Here is a 16,347-nt window from a genome sequence, read left to right on the forward strand (position 1 = left end):
TTTAACGGCATGAGTAAGAAGGACCCACTCAGGAATCTGAGCAGAAGGATAAGGGATTACCAGAACTGATGGCATTAGAATCCCCTTAAAGAAAGACAGTCCTATATTTAGCATATCATACTTAATTCAGCAACAAAACCCCAATAGTAACAAATATTTATTACTACCCCCAAATGACCCTTCAAATAAATATAAAATTTTATTAGCATACACTTGCTTGTATCAGGCATAATATACTTAGCAAACGAGCTTTATAATTTTAAAAAATACAGGTCAAATCAGTTATTTACATTTGACTATAAAGGGAACAGTCTTTCTTTAACAGATTCTGCACATGGAAAAGGATCAAATCTCTGCTAAGCATTATTTCTTAATTGTCTAGAACACAGTGGCAAATACATAATAAATGTAATAATTATCCTAATTTTAAACAAAACAAACTGCTTTTTCTAAAAGGAATATTCACTGGGGTTACAAGCCTGTTAGACAACTGAACAGTTCTGCCCTGACAACTCTTTCCCACAAGTAGTCTCAGTGCTTACTGCTAATCATAGTCTTAGAAAACTGGGTCCTATATCTATTACCAGGTAAAAGCTTAATCATATAAACAAGGAGGGTGTTGAAATAAAGGATGCAATATTCTATTACATATACAGGTAGACGTATAAGACAAAGAGAACTCAATAGGTTCAGCTGGTGTAAACCTCTGTAACTCTGGCTTTAGCCTGCTTTTCTGAAGAAGCAAGGCTTATGCAGTCAAGCTCCGTGTGTGTGAGCGCCCTTACAATAACACTTTAATTCATTTTTCTCTCAAATTACATAAAGGGGATGGAAGGCTCCAAAAGAGAGAAGTAGGTTCCTGTAAGGTCTGTGAAACTATATGGCTGAATCTGTGCACATCTAGTATTATCTTGAAATAAGAACGAGGGGCTGCAAGCCCTGCCTCTTCTCCAACCTGCCTTAGAGATCTGCAGCACACTCATTTTGCAGTTAGTCTTTGAAGACGCAGGAGGTCTGGTGGACACGGTGGTCCTGCCTGCTCAGGGCTCTGCAGTGCGCTGGGAGCCAGACCTCCTCCTCCCCTGCACGCTCACTGGCACCTCTGCGTTTTGAACAGGGTTGAATATCCTTTCTGGGGTAAATGCCACAGTGCTCTGCCTACTGGAAGGAATCCATGCCAAAAAGAAGCATTATAAATGCCTCAGCAGTGGTAAATTTTTCAGTCAGAGTTTGCAGCTTCTTCAAAACCTCAGTCACAACAAGATAGGAAGCTGTAACAGATCAGGTTTCAGAAACAGCCTCCCTAAAAAACTTAAGTCAATGCAGTTATGCTTACTGAAAATCAAGTTTCCGGCCCACTGGAAGTCGATCAGTATAAAACTGGTAATCTGAGATGAAGACGATGGGGCAGGGGACAGGCACAAGGACAAAGACACTCCCAAGGAAGGTGAGAACACGTGTTACAGCACAGTACCTGCCAGCTTGGCTGGCCTGCGCTCGAGCCAGCGCCCATGCCTGGCACTGCTGGCACAGACAGGATTTGGTCAGAGGATTTATATGATCTTTAGCAAATGTGAGAGCTATGAATGGGAAAGTTGAGTATTTTTTCCTCTCCCAGTTTTTCGCTTCGTGCAGAGCACAAAGACATTGACATCACATTTGATTATTTCAAGCATTTAAGAAGTTGAGAAACTGAAGTGATGCACGGGAATCCTGCCAACTGACGGGGGGGGGGGCGGGAAGTGTTTATAATTAACCATACTGAAAAAGAGTAGATATTTTATAATTTTCTGGGTAGGTAGCACTACTAGAAAGCGCCTCGGATGAGCGGCCTCCCTGCGCTGGAGTGACCCAACACCTGTAACAACTCGTGGTCCCTCAGTCTTCTGGACAGAGCCACCTCCTGGCTGCAGGGTGTAATACAGACCGAGCCTCCGCACGCCGGGAAACGCCTTAGATGGAGGGAAAGGTGGTTTAACAAACTTGAGCACCTTGGGCCAGCTGAGCAGCAGATGTCTGTCTAAAGACCTGGACCGATGGTTTTTTAAACACATCAGAGGACTCAGGGCAGGATGCACTGAAATTCACCTCTATCACTGCCATGTATATGTGTGCCTGATTGAAAACCTGAGATATGCGCTGAAACTTTTTGTATATAAGGGAGAAAATATATTATTTGCATTGCAGTTGTCGTATGAGGATCAAGGCCTCTGTCCCAAAGAGAATCAGGGAACTTCATATCTCCTGCAGTTGATCTTTCAGACTTGTTGAGAAGAGCCCCTTGTCCAGCTGCAGTAAGAGCTCAGACAGAGCGTAAGTGTGTAACTATGAATTCAGATTTGGCTCCTATTCTTTCTGAGCTCTCTTAATATCCCCATTCCCAGGTTTAAAAGTAGTATGCTGTTTATACACATAATAAGAACTGTACATCTGGTAACTGCAGAGTCTAAACTCTGATCTTGTAACACTCCCCTACTGAGTATTCCTAGGGCAGATACAAACCATCAGACTACTTGTTATAATTTCTTTCTTTATGTTGCTAATAGAAGCAGCATCCTTTGTTATGTGGGTATCTGTCCCCTGTTGTTCAACTGATTTCTTCTGCATTCAAGGAACTTTTAAAATAAACAAAATTCAATCAGAGACACCTGACTATATCATCAGTTTCTCTTCCTAATGGATACAATCTGCAAAGTTCCTGTTTTAACTTTCTTAACTATTAGGTCAAAAGAGGACAGTACAAATTTTCAGCCACTTCTGTTTAAGGTTGGATTTGTGCTAGTGACCTATAAATGCAAATTTTTCTAGTCTATTATCTGTCTTCTGAGCCACACACTTGCCACCTTTTACTTCTGCCACAACTATTCAAGATAAACTCTGGACTTGGAAACAGTGTATTTTGCACTGAGTGCCTCTTTTAACCCTCCTTTCTCACCTTCCCTTCTCATTACAGGTATTTTTTTTTCACTTGTAAGTTCAAGAAAAAAGTTGCATTAACTTCGACTAGGAGAGTAAAATTAGAGCTTGGTGCTGTACCCCTGGCTTTTGTAAACAATAATACAGAGTAATTTAGAAGAATATAAATGCTGTTTCTCCCACATGACAGGCTGAGAATATTCCAAATCCACAAAGAAATTTAGTTTAAATGTGTACGCAGACTGGTAAAAACACAGAGCACTGGTTTATTCATTTTATGAAATATACATGTGGAAAATACTGTGCTTGTTGTGGAAAAAAAAAAGACTGTAGAAGAACGTAATTATATCTGGAGTATTTTTTGTTTGCAAAAACATGAACTTTCAGTATGCAATAGCAAGTGATAGTTAGTTTGTTATACAGGGAGACAGACTCATGCTGTCTTACAATGAGAGCTAATCCCTTTGAAGATCTGTAAAGTTTCTTCCCTTTCTTCCTCAGAGGATGGAGTCCATCAGTTCTAACAGTGCGGCTCAGAGATTCACTCCTGACACATCTGTAGGTAACCTAGAGCTATCACAGGCTGTGTCAGAGCAGCTATTCCCCACTGTGCTGCTTCTCCTCCTGGCATCTCTAAAAAACAAGGGGATTTAAAGAACTGTATGTTTTAGGGAAGGGCGTGTGACTCTGCTGCAACCCTTTTCTGCCCTTACTATGTCACTTCCTCATGTGAGATTCTTGTTGTCCTTGGAAAACTCTCCTTTCACGTCTCAAAAGAAATCTAACATATTTTGTCTTGATCCTCTCTAGCTGTGTGGGACAGAACTAGGTATGAGTCTATGGTCATACTATGGCCAGTTCTAGGCACGCAAGCACCATGAATCACCTTCATTCTGTGAAAAACCATGAGAAGCTAGATGTAAAGGTAGATGATTTAAAAATAAAATTAGTGCTGGGTTGTGTTTATTTTCAGCAACTCTCAGCGATCTGGAGCCTAGAAACGTATCTTTTTCTTAATATGGAAGATGAGTTTTTGGCCTATGTATTTGGTTCTAGAAGCCTAGAGGCTTCAAGGAAAGGCACCAAAGAGTGCAAGACTTTTTTCTCAGCTCTGGTTAGGTAAAGTTAGCTTTGTTACTCTCCATCTCTCCTTATCTCTTCTCTGAACATTGGGCTGAGAGCTTTTGGCCATCCAACTGGTATTTGTGATTGTAGTCAGTCGGAAGACGAGACAAATTTAGAGGAGAGAAAAAGCTGTCCTAAATTATGGCTGCCCACTGCAAAGGCAACTACCATGCACCATCCCTCAGCACCAGGATCTAGATCATTAATCCTGCCACCAATAAAGTGGCATCACTAAAGGTTCTGCCTTTAACGTACTAAAAAATCACTTTCACTTCCAGCTGAAGCCAGGCATATATTATTAGTTTAGTGGAGACGCATTGGGATTTTTTCAATATTCATCATACTACAGCACATCTCTCAAAATACTGCAGAAGACTATAAATTAACTGTGCTTTTTCATCTTATTTGTGTGGTGTATTATTTAAATTGTTTAGATTTAAGGTAGGCTTTTTGATAAGGTGCGTTATTTATTCCATATATTTAACTTATAGTTCACTTGAAGGAAAAGTCCTCCCATTACAAGGAAAGAAGAAAACATAAATTAAAAAAACCCCATGAGTTTTTAAGAAAATACTACCCATATGAGGTATTGCATAAATGTTCCTATTGATTAAAAAATATGTTCATAGCTCCACTATAAATATGGATGTACAGCAGTCAGTAATGGTCCTGGCACTTTGACATTAATTCAATTAAACCCAAAATAGTGGTGATGATATGTCTCATTTAGGAAACTTCAAAAGTTATTGGAACAATCATTGTCCTCACTTACCTTGAGACAACCAGTGGGAGAATCAACATTTTCAGCATCCTCATCAGTAACTCACCAGGAAACTGGAAATAACTAATTTCCTAGAAATACATGGAGAGATGCTTATTGTTTTGAGATAAAGACTATCTGTCTTCATGAGTCCTGCTAGAGCTGTGGATCAGATAACATTGGCAGAATCTGCAGCTTTGATATATAAGGTGGCAAAGATAGTAGGCTTTAAAAGATAATTTTAAAATTAATTAATGACATACTGTGTTGTAATTCAACAAAAACATATTACATTGTTTGCTCCTTTACAAAGGAAGACAAAATTGAAATATGCTGTCTCTTGGGGACTACTGTTAATAGGTTGTCCTGAATAATCGCTTCATTCTGCATTTTGTGTGTTGTGCTAGATGTGTACGAAGCTACTGCTTGGACCTAAAAAATGTTCAGACTGCAGTTCTGCAGTAGCAGAACAAAGAATTGTTTTAGTTTAGTCACATTTACTAAGTGCCATATTTTTTAATTGAGATTTACATTTTGTGCTCAAACAGTACATTCAGCAATGCATGTTGCCCTCTCCATTCTGTCTGACTAGTACTGCAGAAAGAAATGAGTACCTGCAAAAGAGCTTAGTTGAAGTATGCTGGAGGAGAAATCCCCAAGTGACTTCAATAACATGGTCTGTTAATGATGGGAAATCTCAAATTTATTAATACAAAATACCATTGGTATAATATAAACATCTGTACCTCTGTACATCTGATGGTGAAAAATATTCCCAGTTTTTTCTTTAAACGTACATGTTCCAAAGTAATATAAAATCCAATGAATATATTGTACTACCAGTTTTTAACAGGTCTATATTAGATGCTACATTTCATCTAGCTTAAACACGCACTATTACTATCCATACTTGCAACATTATAATACTCTTATGCTAGACTTACTAGGTGTCTTAAAGACCAGAACCCTTTGCAAACGTATTGTTTCAGAATGTGTGGAAAGACCCAAAGCACAGTGTAGATTAACAAACAAATGAAATTAAACAAATTTAACAAACACACATACATGCTTTTTATCTTCAAAAGTCCATCATGAAGTTCCACAAGTTGCTATGTCTTTTGTTACGTAAGTACAATATTTTCTGTGTAGTGATACACTGCCGTGCCACACATACCTGCTGGGAGAGCCGTCTCGTCCTCAGGAAGAATCCGAGAAGACAGCCGATGGTGACCGACAACACCGAGAGAATGAGCAAACCATTTCTTTTACAAACATCCTTGATCCGAGCGAGGATTGCATCAAAAGCCACTGCCATGCTGTCCTCCGTGCTCTTTGGAGAAGAATCAGCATCCCATGGAGAGAGAATTCACTCGTTCCTCTTGCTCGGGTGGACAGATCTAGCTCTGTATAGATCAGATCAAAGCACTTCCAGTTCTGCTTAGCTGACCTGCAAGGTCACCCCTCTGCCAATAGCCACCAAGCAAGCAGCTGGCATTATTGTTCCAAATTAATACCAACAATCCTATTATCGACTACATCATTAAGAGCCTGGAAGAAGATTAGGGGGCTCTGGAAAATTAGAACAGAATGCAGTAGTATTTCTAAAACAAGCCTGGTTCAAAACAAAGTGACACTTCTGGGAGAAAGAAGGCATCTGAGTGCATTCCTCGATCTCCCCAGTTTGGGGTCTGGACATTGAAACCTAGAAAGGGAACGCTGCAAGTCATGCATTCAAATGGGTAACAGTTGCTGCAGTTTTTCTAAAGGGCAGAGCAGGTAACATTTTGAACTGGACTATCACAACAGGGCAAGCTAGGTGAAACTGAACTTCATTAATTAAAGCAGGCTTGGGTTTTTTGTTTTCACGGTGAAAAAAGGCTGAATGAGTAGCATAAGAGACACGCACTGAACAGCAAATAGCTGTATACTGAAACACACAAGGACACCTTCTGGCATTTGGCATTTATTATCTTGGAAGTGAAATGATTTCACTTTTTCTCCAACCACTATGTTGATTAGAGTAGGGCCAATTTACTTTCAGAGGATTATCAGACTAAGCCACAGGGATTGCTTTCCTTTCCTTTGCCCTGTCCGCATTCAATCCCAATGCTGATTTTTGTGCTAGTGAGTACCTGATCAAAAGACACCACCATCACTCTTCACCGTGCCACGCTTTCTTACCGATGCATTTCTGTAGTTTCTGGGTTATTCTGAGATTATTCAGTATTTTTATGGAAAATATTCCACACAGAACAACAAAATTGTGTGTTTACAATATTGTATTTTATACTAATACAGTACGTGTTTTTACATGTTCACGTATGAGTAAAAAAGCTCATGAGATTAAACTGTTCTCTCTGGAGGCAGGACCTGAATGCTGTATGGTCAGCACGCACCCAAAAAAAGAGAAAAAATATGTGGAGTCTGTATGTTGAACAAGAGCGCTGTCAAAACGAGAGGATCACAAAAAATGTTATTAATGCATAGGTCAAAGAGGACTGACCTAATGTGGCACCGCCCCACTCCAGGCATTTTCTAATACCAGGTAACTTTGCTGCCTCGATAGCATGCATCAAATATACTTTCCAAATGAAATAACTAAAAAGCGTTTCGTGAAGCCACGTCGACCTCCACGCCAGCTGCAACCCCCAGCTGTGCAGCTGGGACTTCTCTCCCCGGGCGGCCGTGCGGGGCAGAGGAGCCGGCGCCGCCCGGGGCCCGCCCGGGCAGGAGAGGGCTCGGGGGAGCCTCTCCGTGACGCGGGGCCTGGCCGCCATTTGCCTGACGCCCCCGCCCGCCTCTTCCCCGGGCGGGTTTCGGGGAACAAGCCCCAGCTCCCCCGCCGCGCCGGAGTGAACGCGCCGCGAGGTGCCGAGCTGCCGCCTCCGCCCCGCCGCGCAGCATTGCGAGCTCATCCCGAACGGGACCAGGCGCTCGGCAGCGCCGGGAGGAGCGCAGGCGCTCAACCGCACGACCGGGGAGCTGGCTGGGGTCGCGGCAGCCGCTCGCTCCGGCCCCGGGACGACAGCGAGGGGAGCGGCGCGGGCGGCGCCTGACGGCTTCTGACGCGGGCATCATGGCGGCGCGGCAGCTGCTGCTGCGGCGGGCGGCGGCGCGCTGGCGGCGGGGCTACAGCAGCGCGGGCGCTGCCGAGTACCTGCACCGCAGCATCGTGCCCACCATGCACTACCAGAAGAGCCTGCCCAGGTACGGCGGGCCGCCGCTCCGCTCCTCGGTGCGCCCGCCGGGTGCCCTGCCCGCCGGGACCGCCCGTCCCGCGGCCTCCTGAGGCGCCGCCGGGCGGGGGCCGGGGCAGGGCCTGGAGTGAGCGTCCTCCGGGGAGCGAGCGTCACTGCCAGCCCCGGGGCGGCCGCCGAGGGCACCCGGCGGGCCGGGCTCCGGGGGGACGCGGGCGGAGGGCGGCGGCAGGTGGCCGTGTGGGGCCGGCGGCCCCGGGGTGTCCGCTGTGAGGAGGGGGGAGAGAAAATGCCTTCCCTCCCGTTTCTGTATAGCCGCGCTCGGGGTGTGCCACTTGCTTCGTGTTGTATGTGCTCTTCCTAAATCACAGTGCAGAGGAATGGTTTTATTTTTTAAAGTGTAAATATGACTCTAAGCCTACTACTGAAACATCCCTGCAGGTTGCAAAGTAACCTCCCTGAGTGTAATAGGATTGTTTTATAGTAAGAAGAGCATTTGCATGTTTAGGCTGAGAGGAAGATGACAAAGATACTGATTAGGAAATTTGCAAGAAAGAGTAGATGTTCAGCGCCCAGCAGTGAGGGGAAGTCCCGATGCAGGGTGGCTACCGAGCTAAACCTTCCTTCTGTATAGCTGCTTCTCCTTGCAGTGGTTCATGTCATTGTATGCCCTGTAAGGTATTAAGACCCTTCACTGCAGTACCTTTGTAACAAGACAGTCGAGTGGTTTTCTACCTTATTTTCCAAGAACCTTATGCTGTGATGACGTATGTCCATCTATTCCCTTTCTTCTCATCTTCCACAAGAAACTTTTGAGCCATTTGGATACTATGGGGTATAAGGAAGGATAGGGAAGAGGGGAGGCAAAGAGAGTCTACTGTGTAAAACTCAGGCTTCATTAGTACCATTGCTCATAAAGTGCATGTCTCTCTGTGGCCCTTCCTTCAGACTGCCGATTCCCAAACTAGAAGATACAATTAGGAGATATCTGAATGCCCAGAAACCGCTTTTAAATGATGACCAATTCAGGTATGGACAAACAAGATGCACAGATTGCAGTATCATGTGCTGCTTCAAAGCCAAGTGTTACAGGTAAAAATATGACTTGTGACTCTTACTGATTGCTGTAGGAAAACTGAAGAACTTGCTCATGGCTTTGAAAAGGGAATTGGAAGAGAGCTGCATGAGCAACTGGTTGCTCAAGACAATCAGAACAAGCATACTAGTTACATCACAGGTATGTTGGCCGACTGGATATAGAAGGAGTCTGTAGATCATCATGCTTGATAACAGACAGCTTATAATGCTACAAATAAAATAGGCTGAAGCTTAAGTTCTCTACTCCATAAATTTGAAATAACATGCTGTGAATACTACCTGTGACTGTATTTGAGCAAATTCTGAGTCTCTGATGGAAAGAAGAATGCCCATCATCTAACCTGTATATACCAGAATTCTGGATAGATGGATATTGGAGATACGGTATTTTTTCATGAGTTACTGTATTTAGATTTGAATTTACAGGGTTTATCTTTTTTCTTTTTTCATTGCTGTCTATTTATGTTTAGGTTAATAGAGGAGCTTAACTGGTAACTCCGTTAAGGAAACTAAAGCAATCATTTTCAAATAATTCCAAGTTATTTAGCAAGAAAACTGAATTCTGAGAGGGGTGTCAGAGAATATGACAAAGCTTTGGGAGGCAGAAGTGGTCAGTGCACTGGACTTAAAACTACAAAACCATATTCTTTTAAAGAGCAAAAGAAAAGGAGCGACAGAAAGAGGAAAATGAGGATAAAGAAAAACAAATTAAGAGAGGGAGAGTTTGTATGTAGTTTTTTAATTACTTTTCCTTATTATTGCTTCCACTGACTTCCAAATACAAATGTCTGCTTATGAAATTGTTGGATGGATAGCAACAGAAGTGGAAATATTCAAATACCTATGGAAGCAGAAGTTTGCATGTTGCCCAGCAAATGCACCATTATCCTTGCCATCTGTTGAGACTACCTATAAGGGTGTTAGCTACCACAAATTCTGTAGAGAATACCAGATTATTTCAAAAAAGCTGCTGTTCGGTTTGTTATCTTTTACTTTCCATTAACTTTGAACAACATCTGGGGTTTTAACTGGTGGCTTTATGGTGTTTCTCAACACTAACCAGCATGCTGCTTTGTGTCCATGAACTGTGGGGTGTTTGTATTCCTTTTTGTTTCGTTATTATTCTTTTTTAGGCCTCATAAAAGACCTGTTCCACTTGAAATTGGTTTCTGAAAGTATGTATAGTTGCCTCCGCCCTGAACTTTCAAGTCCAAGGTTAAAAGGCTATGTGATGGTGCATGCTAGTTACTCACCTGTGAGGACCTGGAATTAAAATTGTAGTTTAGGTCCTCGAGTTACCTGTTGCCCTTCTTACAGCCTAGCTAGAAGGTTCTAATTGGGGCTGATCCAGGCTTGGAATAATAATTTTTAATACATCAGCTGCCTTGAGATGAGGTTGGTGTGCACTTCCTTCCTTTGTCTGCATCCAGTCAGTGTGCAATACCAGAGCTTGCTGAGTTTGAACTTGATGATGAAATAGAACCTACTTAAAAAATCCCTTCTCTGCCTATGCACCCTGGATTTTCATTTACTCATAGGCAGGTGTAAAGCTGTGACTGCTTTTTAGAGCTATGATTGATTCCCTTGGTTTTGGCAAGCATAAAACCTCTGGGTCACATTCATGTTTCTTGATATGCTGACGGACTGTCTGAAAGACCTGTGGGTATCAAATGTAATTCTGCTTTCCTAAGTCAGTTCTGCGCCTGGAAGAATAACCATATGGTCCCCTCTAACCTCATCTTTTTGCCAGCTTGAGAGACCAATGGTAATGTATCGGTATCAAGAGTTTTGCCCTGTGCTGATCATTTTAGTGGTTAGAAAGAGGAAGGAGGTAGAAATGTAAGGCAGCAAATACAGATGGAGGAATCCTGCCAGGAATGAAGGAAACACTGGATCAGAAATAAAGGTGGTTCTAAAGAGAAGCATGCCCTCAGTGACAGAGAATTGCAGAAATTAATAACTTTAGGTAAAGGCATGTTCTGCTCCAAATGTGAGGTGTGCACCTCACAAAATACAGTGCTGGGGAGCTGCATTGTATTGCATGGGAGTTATGGTTTAGCACTGAGCCATATATAAAACATGGAAATTGGCCTTGTTGCTGATGACATTGACATTCTTGATACGGATTGCTCCAAATACAGTATTTTTACAATTAGCCAACAGTACCTTTCTTCATAATTGGAGGTTGGGAGAATCCTTGGGGGAATTACTGCATATGTTCATCTTGTTTGTATGCACTTCAAGAGGTGTTTATTTGTGATCACTGTTGGAAGCAGGGTATTTATTGACTACATGAACCTCTGGTCTGACTCAGTAAGCTGCTTTTATATTGTGACCTATTTTTCAACTCTCTATTTTCAGGTCCCTGGTTTGACATGTACCTAAAAGCACGTGAACCTGTTGTTTTGAATTTTAATGCATTTATGTCTTTTAATCCCGATCCAAAATCTGAATATAATGATCAGCTCATACGAGCTACGAACATGACTGTTTCTGCTATACGTTTTATGAAGACATTCAGGGCTGGTTATCTTGAACCAGAGGTTTTTCACCTCAATCCAGAAAAAAGTGACACTCAGATCTTTAAAAAAATTATCCGATTTGTGCCTTCTTCACTTTCTTGGTTTGGTGCCTACATGGTCAATGCATACCCCCTAGATATGTCTCAGTACTTCAGGCTTTTCAATTCTACGCGGCTGCCTAAACTTGACAGAGATGACCTTTATACAGATGAAAAGGCAAAACATTTACTGGTACTGAGAAATGGGAATTTTTATATATTTGATGTTATTGATAGAGACGGAAATATGTTGAAACCTTCAGAAATACAAGCACACTTGAAATACATCCTTAGTGACAGCAGTCCAGCCCCAGCCTTCCCTCTTGGCTATCTCTCCAGTGAAAACCGAGATACGTGGGCATTACTGAGAAAGAATCTACTGGATAATGGCAATGAAGAAGCTCTTCAAAAAGTAGACTCTGCTGTGTTTTGTTTAAGTTTAGATGACTTTCCCGTTAAAGACTTTGTGCACTTGTCTCACACTATGTTGCATGGAGATGGTGCTAACCGCTGGTATGACAAATCCTTTAATCTTATCATAACTAAGGATGGCACTGCAGGAGTTAATTTTGAACATTCCTGGGGAGATGGTGTGGCTGTGCTCAGGTTCCAGAATGAAGTTTTTAAAGATAGCACCAAGGCACCAGCCATCAGCCCCCAGTCTCAGCCTGCTTCAGTAGACTCTTCAAGAGCAGTGCAGAAACTTGACTTCAAGTTGAATGATGCCTTAAAAGCAGGAATTACCAAAGCCAAACAGAAATTTGATGCCAGTGTAGAAGCATTGTCTCTTAATATGATCCAGTTCCATGAAGGGGGCAAGGACCTTCTAAAGCAGAAGAAGGTAAGCCCAGATGCTGTGGCTCAGCTTGCCTTCCAGATGGCTTTCCTTCGACAATACAATCAGACTGTTGCTACATATGAGTCTTGTAGTACTGCAGCTTTCAAACACGGTCGTACAGAAACTATACGTCCTGCCTCTATCCATACAAAGAAATGTTCAGAAGCTTTTGTCAGGGAACTGTCCAAACATAGCACAGAAGAGCTGCAGAAGTTGATAGTGGAGTGCTCAAAATACCATGGCCGTTTGACAAAAGAAGCTGCTATGGGTGAGTAGGAATATATCAAACACTCTTCCTTTTGCACTAAAATGTCTATTAAAGTTGCTGTAAACATCTACTTCACAACTAAATAATTTAATTTTGGTGGAGGTCTAATGTTAATGTAAACGTGACAATAACAGTAGCAGAAGACTGCAGTTTAAAATGCATTCTCTAAGAGTCATTTCTTGATGGAGGAGAATGCCTCTGTGCTTCTCACTTCACTGTTAATGTGTTGAGAATTTTTTATACTTCAGCTTTTGTTCTTAGAGCAACTGGGCCATTTGAAGATTTGATAAATACTTAGTGCATGTTGTACTCCCCAATGCAACTAAGAACTTTGGCTTTATGTCTGGGCAGTTACTATCTTATCTCTGCAGGGATAAAGGCTTTAACAACTTCCAAATCAAACTGATTCTTTGGCTGTGCTACTCCTGGTATTTTTCTAAATGCTTTCTTTTGAATTGGTCCTTCCCGGAAGCATAACTTGTTGTATTGTTTCAGTAAAATTGACTGTTGAACATTACCCCGTAGAGTCTAAAATTTGTCTTGTTTTGATGATGCAAGATCCTCTTCCTCTTTAGATTTATAAATTTTAGGAAAGCCTTTCTCTGGCTTAAACTACCTGGGTATGTTCAGATAAATAGTTAATCAAAGAATGTGATGTATTATTAAAATTGTCTGTTAACACTGCACTTTTGTTTACTATCATGATTCCTGGTTGAGGCTAGCAGTAAAACAGCAGGCAGGCCCTCATTCCCTAGGATGTGTGTATTAGAAGTGCAGAATGTCTGGGTTCTGAAAAATGATTCCTGATAATACAAAAATAAACCCCAGTTCTATAGACCTCCTCTTTCGTGGCTGAAAAATTGCGTGATGTCAAAATAAGTGAGTTTACTTCCCACAAAAATTAGTCATCTTTCTAATACTTGTTTTTTTATTTTACAGGTCAGGGATTTGACCGACATCTCTTTGGCTTGCGCTATTTAGCCTTATCCAAAGGTATTGCACTGCCCAATTTCTATCAAGACCAAGCCTATGCTCGGCTTAATCACAACATCCTTTCTACAAGCACATTGGTTAGCCCAGCTGTGCAATTAGGAGGGTTTGGCCCAGTGGTGTCTGATGGCTTTGGAGTAGGATATCAGGTACATGATGATTGGATAGGTTGTAATGTTTCCTCTTACCCATCTAGGAATGGTAAAGAATTCCTTCAGTGTATATACAAGTCACTAGAAGATATCTTTAATGTTTTAAAGGGCAAGAAAATAAGTAGTTAGACATAAAAATGTTGGAACACTTTACAGTTGCAGTACAAAATGCAGACTGTGTCTAATTAGTACACTAATCAGTGTTCAATGTGGCTGACACTGTCCAGCTTAATTGGCTTCATTTATCTTCATTGAACTTGAATACTGTTAGATTCACTATGAAATTTGTATCTATTTTAAAGAAATCAGTTACAGACCTTGAATGCATATTTTCGGAAATACAAACATTCACAATGTCAAAATGAAGTAACAGATCCATCTGTTCCAACAGATCTACATGTTCTTAAAACACATTATTTAAAATAAAAAGCATTGTTACCAAGTTTGTGAACTCGGAACATCTGTGTTCCATGAGTGTTCAGACAACAGCACTGTGATACCACTCTTAAACTGTTTGATTTTAATAAAATATATGCAATAATTTTAAATATGAAAGAGTGGCTATATTTGCACTCTTGCAGTAAGCTTGCTTACTAACTTGTCACACTTACTTTTCTCCTTAAACTTGAATCAATATTGGAACTGATTGTGCCTCAACTGCTTGAAGCCTTTCCACTCTAACAGCTTTTTGAGAAAGAAAAAATGGCAGTGGGAAGCTTTAAGTAACCTGCAATCACCAACTGTGTTGTTAAATTGACTGGAAAAGACTGTATTGTAATAAAGTTATCTATTAATAACCACAAAGTTCTTTTATTGCCATATCAAAATTAGACAGTATGGGTAGCCCCTTTATCAATAGCTCATGTTTCTTATAAAGGTTGATAAGAATACTACTGAAAGCATGCTGCAATGTGGGCTTTCCCCTCCCGTATGTGAAGTCTGTCCAATAATCTCTTTTGTTTTGCTATGTAAACCTGTGCTCTTGTGCCTTAAAAAAGAAAAATCGCTGAACTTTATCTTTTGGCGTTCTCTTTTTCCAAACTTCCTCTTACTGTGGCAAAGTAACCTCAACAGAACGTTTTCCTGTTTCCTCCTTGCTCTAGCAGCTAGAACTTTTGACGTTATTTATTGTAGCAAATGCCAGAGTCTTAGTGCCTAGAGCTGTGTCTTTAATCATTGGGGCTTGTTGTAGAATTTCTAAAGACTACTCTGAAGGATTACAGGAGAGCTTGAGCACAGACATCAGTAAAACTTAGCGATGCAGTGAGCGCGAGGTGAAACTGATGCAGACAAGTTTCTCGTCTGCTGTTCACGACTGGGACTCTGCCGGCTACAAAGTGGGCGACAGCAAAAGGGGAAGGGGCCTTTGTTGGTCAAGAAGCCAAAGGTGCTCAAAAGTTGCTAGGATTACAACACAGATCCCTTTTGCGTGAGATACCCCTTTTAAACCCTCTTGACTTCCACTCTTCTGGGAAGATAAATCTTTCTCTGGAGCTGAATAGCACAGTAGTGCTTGCCTCTGCAGCTCTGTGTAAAACTAATGCAGCTCCTGTCTTTCAGCACAGCCCACCGTGACCTTGACAACCAAATATATTAGCACATAAAGTAAGCACATTGGTTGGATGTGACAGATCACGTTCAGAGGCTTCAGAAACCTACTTGCCTTTACTCTTCCTTTGGATATCTCAGCTTCCAGGTTCTCACACTGTCTTTTTTCTTTATCACAGTAAGTGTAAGCAATACCGTATCTTGAAGTATTAACTGCAAGTGCTAGGAGGGGGAGAGGCATGCTTTAAATATGTAAGCCTAAAGGCTTTTCCTAGTCAGGGCTGTTTCCTCTTCAGCCTGTAATGTGCTCTTGTAATTTTTAGTTGAAAAGGATTATTTTAAAACTTAGCATGATTGTTCTTGCTCATTTAAACAAAGAAAGGTAGGTGATCATTTGGGGGGATGAAGGAAATAATCAGACCAAAAGTCTTAGAATGAAATTCGCTAAAGAAGGTTTTTGGGTTTGTGGTTTTGGTTGGTTGTTGTTTTTTTTAAAGCATGAGAACAGCTGGCAAGATTGTGAGCACATTTGCCAAGAAGTAGAAAGTCTGCAACTAGAAATGAGTGAGGTTTACTTAATGACACACTCAGAAAGAGAACAATTTTCAGAAGATTGTAACAGCTATGTGTAAGTGTCAGTTGTGGTCAAGCTTAGTAAGTGTTCTGAATAAACTCACCTCAGTGTCTTTACTTGAACAGCTGAAAGCTATTAAAGACATACCTTTTCACTTGAACAGTTAACACAGTCCCTTTACTAATACTCATAGACATAGGAGTGGTGAGAGAAAAGACCTTACTTGCTTATGTTAGAGAATCAAATGTGGGTACTCCTTTGTGATAGACTATTAAAAACTTTAAGGCACAAAGTTGTCTAAGTAGTTACTGTTGATACAGT

General features: G+C 41.5%; 2 protein-coding genes across 2 annotated transcripts in view; one reads left to right on the forward strand and one right to left on the reverse strand.

Moving 5' to 3' along the window:
- SLC1A7 (solute carrier family 1 member 7) overlaps positions 1–6,116 on the reverse strand; it is a 55,725-nt gene extending 49,609 nt beyond the window's left edge. The window contains exons 1-2 of the mRNA XM_009808755.2: positions 5,976–6,116; positions 4,814–4,893 (exon numbers count right to left, since the gene is read on the reverse strand). Of these exons, the coding sequence (XP_009807057.1) occupies positions 4,814–4,893; positions 5,976–6,116 (221 nt within the window). The remainder of the gene's footprint in view (positions 1–4,813; positions 4,894–5,975) is intronic.
- Positions 6,117–7,877: 1,761 nt separating this feature from the next.
- On the forward strand, positions 7,878–15,214 carry CPT2 (carnitine palmitoyltransferase 2). The gene is made up of 5 exons (XM_059822041.1): positions 7,878–8,008; positions 8,947–9,027; positions 9,129–9,235; positions 11,458–12,762; positions 13,702–15,214. Exons 1-5 carry the CDS (start codon positions 7,878–7,880, stop codon positions 14,031–14,033), a joined length of 1,956 nt encoding a protein of 651 aa, XP_059678024.1. The 3' UTR covers positions 14,034–15,214.
- The last annotated feature ends 1,133 nt before the right edge of the window (positions 15,215–16,347 follow it).

The sequence above is a fragment of the Gavia stellata genome, chromosome 10, assembly GCF_030936135.1.
Source record: "Gavia stellata isolate bGavSte3 chromosome 10, bGavSte3.hap2, whole genome shotgun sequence".
In the NCBI taxonomy this organism is placed as follows: domain Eukaryota; kingdom Metazoa; phylum Chordata; class Aves; order Gaviiformes; family Gaviidae; genus Gavia; species Gavia stellata.

What these genes read in the sequence shown, in the direction of transcription:
- CPT2 (XM_059822041.1), top strand. Translation starts at nt 7,878, where the DNA reads ATGGCGGCGCGGCAGCTGCTGCTGCGGCGGGCGGCGGCGCGCTGGCGG. An exon ending in TTAAATGATGACCAATTCAG is followed by an intron (nt 9,028 to 9,128) that starts GTATGGACAAAC and finishes TGATTGCTGTAG; the next exon opens with GAAAACTGAAGAACTTGCTC. An exon ending in GCATACTAGTTACATCACAG is followed by an intron (nt 9,236 to 11,457) that starts GTATGTTGGCCG and finishes CTCTATTTTCAG; the next exon opens with GTCCCTGGTTTGACATGTAC.